General features: G+C 43.1%; 1 protein-coding gene and 1 pseudogene across 2 annotated transcripts; one reads left to right on the forward strand and one right to left on the reverse strand.

The window, feature by feature from the left end:
* On the reverse strand, positions 1-574 carry LOC108518950 (zinc finger Ran-binding domain-containing protein 2 pseudogene; annotated as a pseudogene). The gene has a single exon (XR_001882491.1). The product of XR_001882491.1 is annotated as a zinc finger Ran-binding domain-containing protein 2 pseudogene (transcript).
* A 3,418-nt stretch (positions 575-3,992) lies between these two features.
* On the forward strand, positions 3,993-4,395 carry LOC108518967 (late cornified envelope protein 3C-like). Its single transcript, XM_017857707.1, has one exon. The coding sequence runs from the start codon at positions 4,047-4,049 to the stop codon at positions 4,329-4,331; it is 285 nt and encodes a 94-aa protein (XP_017713196.1). The 5' UTR covers positions 3,993-4,046; the 3' UTR covers positions 4,332-4,395.
* Positions 4,396-5,902: the final 1,507 nt, after the last annotated feature.

A 5,902-nucleotide genomic window follows, 5' to 3' on the forward strand; every position in this document is an offset into this window, starting at 1 on the left:
TTCTTCACTGGCATCAAGATTATATTTTGAGAGATCAGCATCATCTTCATCCTCATCCTCATCTAATTTGTATTTAGAAAGATCTTCATCCTCATCCTCTTCTTCTCCCTCTGATTCTTTATCTTCAACTTCCTTTAATATAGATGCCGGACCAACTGCTTTCCCTCTGTATTTCTTCTTTTTACGTCCAAACTCATCATATTCACCATCAGATTCTTCTCTTTCTATATATTCAACATTTTCTCTTTCATTAAAACCACCACCATATCCTGTTCTTTCTTCTAATTTAGCATACTTCAGAGTATTACACATATTACACTCTGATCTTCTGGCCCAATTCACATTGCTGCAAGTTTTACATTGCCAGTCATTAGCACTAAATAGGCCTCGGTTCTTTTCTGCAAGTGTCTTTCCTATTTCAGTGCCCCCAGCTTTCATCATCTTGGCCTCAGTTGTTTTCTCCCGACCACATCGATTACAGCTGGTTCTTCAAGCAAAGTTTACATTTCCACATTTTTTGTCAGGGCAAATCCAGTCCCCATCACTGACTCGGAAATTCTTGGTCGACATCTTGAACGCCCTGTTCTTAGTTTCTAAATAAACATTGCTAATGTTTCCTGTGAGATAAGACAAGAGAGTTTCTTGTGCGATGGATCCCAGAATGGTGGGAAAGCTGAAAGTTCATTCTCAACTCTCTCTTCCCTCTGTAAAAGTCATGGGTTCTGGGAATCCTCTTTTTTTTTTTTTTTTTTGTTTTTTGTTTTTTTGAGACTGAGTCTCACTCTGTCGCCCAGGCTGGAGTACAGTGGTGCAATCTCAGCTCACTGCAAGCTCCACCTCCTGGATTCATGCCATTCTCCTGCCTCAGCCTCTCGGTACCTGGGACTACACGTGCCCACCACCACGCTCAGCTAATGTTTTTGTACTTTTAGTAGAGACGGGGTTTCACCGTGTTAGCCAGGATGGTCTTGATCTCCTGACCTTGTGATCTGCCCATCTCGGCCTCCCAAAGTGCTGGGATTACAGGCGTGAGCCACCGCGCCCGTCCCTGGGAATCCTCTTATGTGTGATGCTGTGCTGGCTTGGGGGAGGGACAGTGTGGTCAAAGTAAAACCTCCTCTTGCCCTGTGTGTGTGGTTTTTCTCAGTACTGTGGTCCAAGGGGATGTCTGTGCCTCATTTCAAGTTCTGAGATATTCACAAGGGTATTCTTGTCTGCTGTTGGTTGCTAGTTGGATTTCTGTGGTGGGACTATTGGAGTCAGAGAATTCCTATTCTGTTATATTTCTAACATCTCCCCTAGTATGAACATTTTAGCAACATTCACTTTTCCAGTCTGTGAACATGGAATATCTTTCTATTTGTGTCTTCATTTTATTTCCTCAATGTTTTATAGTTTTTAGTATACAGATCTTTCAACTCTTTGGTTAAATTTCTTCCTAAGTATTTTTTGGATGATATTATAAACTGGATTTTTAACTTCTTTTTTGGATAGCTTTTTATGGTATATATAAGTGCTACTGATTTCTGTATGTTAATTTTGTATTAAAGTCTTAAACATAAGACTTGAAATTTTAAAACTACTGGAGTAAAACACAGGGGGAAAACTTCTTGACATTAGACCTGGGCAAATATTATTTTTGAATTTTGACCCCAAAAGCACAGAACAAAATAAAAAAATAGACAAATGTGGTTGCATCAAAGTAAAAGGCTTCTGCAAAATAAAGGAAACAATCAATGGAGTGAAGAGACAACCTACAGTATGTGATAAAATATATGTGAACTACACATCTGATAAGGAGTTAATATCCAAAATATTTTAGAAACTCAAACAACTCAATAGCAAGAAAACACATAAACCAATTAAAAAATGGGCACAGGGGGTTTCCCAAAAGAAGCCATACAAATGGTCTACAGTATATATAAAAAAGTGCTCAATATCACTACTAATCAGGGAAATGCAAGTTAAAAACACAGTGTCACCTCACACCTGCTAGAATGGATATTATCAAAAGACAAAAAATAACAAGTACTGGCAAAGACTTGGAGAAAAGCGAACCTTTTTACAGTATTAGTGGGAATATAAAGTAGTATGGCCATTGTGGAAAACATTATGAAGTTTCCTTAAAAAATTAAAAATGAAGGCCGGGTGCGGTGGCTCAAGCCTGTAATCCCAGCACTTTGGGAGGCCGAGGCGGGCGGATCACGAGGTCAGGAGATCGAGACCATCCTGGCTAACACGGTGAAACCCTGTCTCTACTAAAACTACAAAAAACTAGCCGGGCGAGGTGGCGGCGCCTGTAGTCCCAGCTACTCGGGAGGCTGAGGCAGGAGAATGGCGTGAGCCCGGGAGGCGGAGCTTGCAGTGAGCTGAGATCCGGCCACTGCACTCCAGCCTGGGCGACAGAACGAGACTCCGTCTCTAAAAAAAAAAAAAAAAAAAAAAAAAAAAATTAAAATGAAACTACCATGTGATTCAACAATCCCACTACTGGGTATATACCTAAAGGAAATGAAATCACTATTTTGAAGAGATATCTGCACTCCCATATTTATTGCAGCATTGTTTACTACAGCCAGATAAGGAATCGACCTAAGTGTCCTTTAGTGGGTAAATGGATTAAAAAACATGATATATAAGCGTAATGAAATACAATTCAGCCTTATATAAAAAGGGAAGTTTCTAATTTGTGATAACCTGAATAAACCTGAAAGATATTATGCTAAGTAATATAAGCCAGATATAGAAAGACAAATATTCCGTGATCTCACTTATATGTGGAATCTTAAAAAGTGAAGTGCATAGAAGTAGAAATGATCATTATCAGGGGTTGGGTTGGGGAGTGGGGAAGAACTGGGGAGATGTTGGTCAAAGGATACAAAATTTCAATGAGGCAGGAGTAATAGGTTCAGGAAATTTATTGTACAGCATGATGACTATAACAATGTATTGTATTCTTGAAAATTTCTAAAAGAGTAGACATTGTTCTTATTACAAAAAATGGTAAGTGTGTCCAGCTGTCATTCCTGGAGAACACCTGAACACCGTTACCCTTTGGGACCATCAGTGCAACGGAGGACTGACTTACAAACGCTGTGGTCTTAGGCTTGAAGTCTTTTAAAACACTTCCGTGATAGTGCTTATTTCATCAGATCAAATATATTTACTTTTCTGAGTGATAGTCCATTTAGGCTGCAAGGTACTCAATGGAAGAAATATGTCCAATGCATCTCCATACTACTACTGTTGAAATAAGTGAAACAAACAGTGCCTGTGAATGAACAAGCAGAGGTGGGCAGGAGGTTCAGGGTGGACCAGAGTGGGAAGTACTTCCGCAGTCACGAGGACATCCTGCTTCCATCTTATTAAATCTTTAGGCATGTGCCCAGGAGGACACATGGGGTCGTCTTATTACACCTTTAGGCACATGCTGAGGAAGCAGGCAACTGGGAAGTATCTGGTGCTGTCACCTGCCTGGTTGTAAAAGCAGCAGCATACTCAGGTTGTGCATCATGTATGCTGCACGGGATAAAAGGGCTCCTACCCTAGGCTTCTCATCCACAGCATCCTTAGGAGCAACCACCTTCTCCTACCTCCTCTGCATCTGGTGAGTGGCCAGCAGGGGACAGACCCTCAGCTGGGAGTGTTTGGGAAAGAGAGGCCTAGAACTGAAATGGAACCATCAGAAAGAGGCCCACAGTGGGCAGCAGTGGGGGAGGTGATGGTGAATAAGGAGCCTCTAAGGTACATATCAGGAACTCACGAACTGCAAAAGCCACAGGACCTTAGTGTTCCTTCACATTCTTGTTTGGAGCATGCTGTCAGGAATGCACATAGATCCATTTTACATTCTTGAGGATGCTTTATCCAAATGCATGTGTAGGGTTCCCTCTACTGCATTTCCATTTCTCTCCCACAGATATTGGCTTGGAAAGTGGCTTCATCAAGGGTGTCAGTGTGTGACAAACCCCAAAATAAGGAGATGATCTGAAGGTTCTGTGCTCAAATGTTTCTATTATTTTGTTCAAGGTAAAATTCCTGCAAAGATGTCCTGCCAGCAGAACCAGCAGCAGTGCCAGTCCCCACCCAAGTGCCCCTCACCCAAGTGCCCCCCAAAGAGCCCAGCACAGTGTCTGCCTCCAGCCTCTTCTGGCTGTGTTTTAAACTCCAGGGGCTGTGGCCCCAGCTCTGAAGGTGGCTGCTGCCCGAGCCACCACAGACACCGCAGGTCCCATCGATGCCGGCGCCAGAGATCCAACTCCTGTGACAGAGACAGTGTTCAGCAAGGTGGGGGCTCCTGCTGTGGCCATGGCTCTGGGGGCTGCTGCTGACCTGCATCCTGATGATGAGATGAGTGATCTTTGGAGGAAACAAGAATCCCAAGGGCCCAGGAAAAGCCCCATCCTGATGCATGCTTTTCCAGATACCTTGTTCTGGCTTTCACAAGCTGAGCTGGGGGTGTTCCTGTTGAGTATCCAAGCTGTCCCCAGAAGGTGCTTCCTGTCTGATGTCCAGGAGCTCACAGTTCCCTCATCCCTGCCCCTGCCAAGGATTGGCAGTTCCCTGTGCCTAACCCTGCCAAAAAATAAAACTTCTTGTTTTCATTACCAGTGGTGTCTCACTTGTTAGGAAATTATCCAGGATGTATCCATCCAGGCCAGGTTCTCCTGTCACCTGACCTCCAAGGACCTTAGAAAGCCAGAGATTTAAGTGTGTTACCCCTGGTAGAAGTGACCCCAGAGAACTGACCTCATGCTCTGGGCAAGTAGTTGGACTGTGGTCTCTCAGCCAACCCTCTGTCATCACAGGACGGCTGCACAGCCTCAGACCTGTGTAGTTTTTGCTTTGATGACAGAGGAGCCAGGAATTGGGAGCCCCTCATGGAAGGGAGGAAAGGTTGATGGGCACCATCACCAGGATAAGTATAGAGCCTCCCAAGCCAGGGTTGGGGCTGCGGAGAAAGCCGTGTGTGGACATCTGCTGCATTCCATAGGAACAGAAAGGGGCCCCCACTACAGTTCTGGGGTGTTCTGAAACTTCAGAACTTACTCCTCTGTTGTTGTATCCCAATGACTACAGATTTTACTCCTAAGAAGCAAAAGTGGCCACTCAGCTATATTCATCCCCACAATCTGGCTACCATGAGAAAGTCCTTGGTCCATCTCTTGTAAATGTCTCTTTGCAGGACAGAGGCCACTGAAGGAACCCTTAACATTATAAGTGAAGTGGCCACTCAAAAGTAGTTCAAGGGATAATTCTTGAAAATATTTCCAGGACAGAGACAGGGGTCATGTGATGGAGGCAGGAAAAGGCTGCTGAGAATATCAATAGCTAAATCTACGCTCTCCCCAGTCCACATTTGGAGCCACCCTCTTTCCTATGGCCCAGTGCCTTTATGCTCCCACAGGCATCACTATTTCAGTTCACTAGAGTGGACTGTCAGGCAGAATGAGAAGACAAAAATTATAACCCTGATAGTGAACACAATTTAATTTTCATTGACAATTATAATTTAATTTAAATATGGATAAAGTTTGGTTACAGCCTGACTGATTTATCTTGAAAGATATCTAGCAAAAGGTATTTAATGTTAGATATTAATTGAATGAGAAATGTATCTAAAATTAAAATGAAATTCACAGGGAAAATAGCATTCAGTTTGCATCAATTCTCCCTACCCAAAATATAGACATGATCAGGTCAGTTCCATTACATGAGATGTACCCAGCACTATCATCAACCTCAAAAGCAGCACACATACCAAAGTCATCTTCATCAAGCCCATCTATTATCATGCATGCTTGCAGAACTTCATTTCGAGTCCAAGCAGATGAACGACTCCTCCCTTGGTGTTTTCATGGTCTTCAAATAAAAAGCACACATTCCCTGGATTTTGATGGAA

The sequence above is a fragment of the Rhinopithecus bieti genome, unplaced genomic scaffold, assembly GCF_001698545.2.
Source record: "Rhinopithecus bieti isolate Rb0 unplaced genomic scaffold, ASM169854v2 scaffold_45070, whole genome shotgun sequence".
In the NCBI taxonomy this organism is placed as follows: Eukaryota; Metazoa; Chordata; class Mammalia; order Primates; family Cercopithecidae; genus Rhinopithecus; species Rhinopithecus bieti.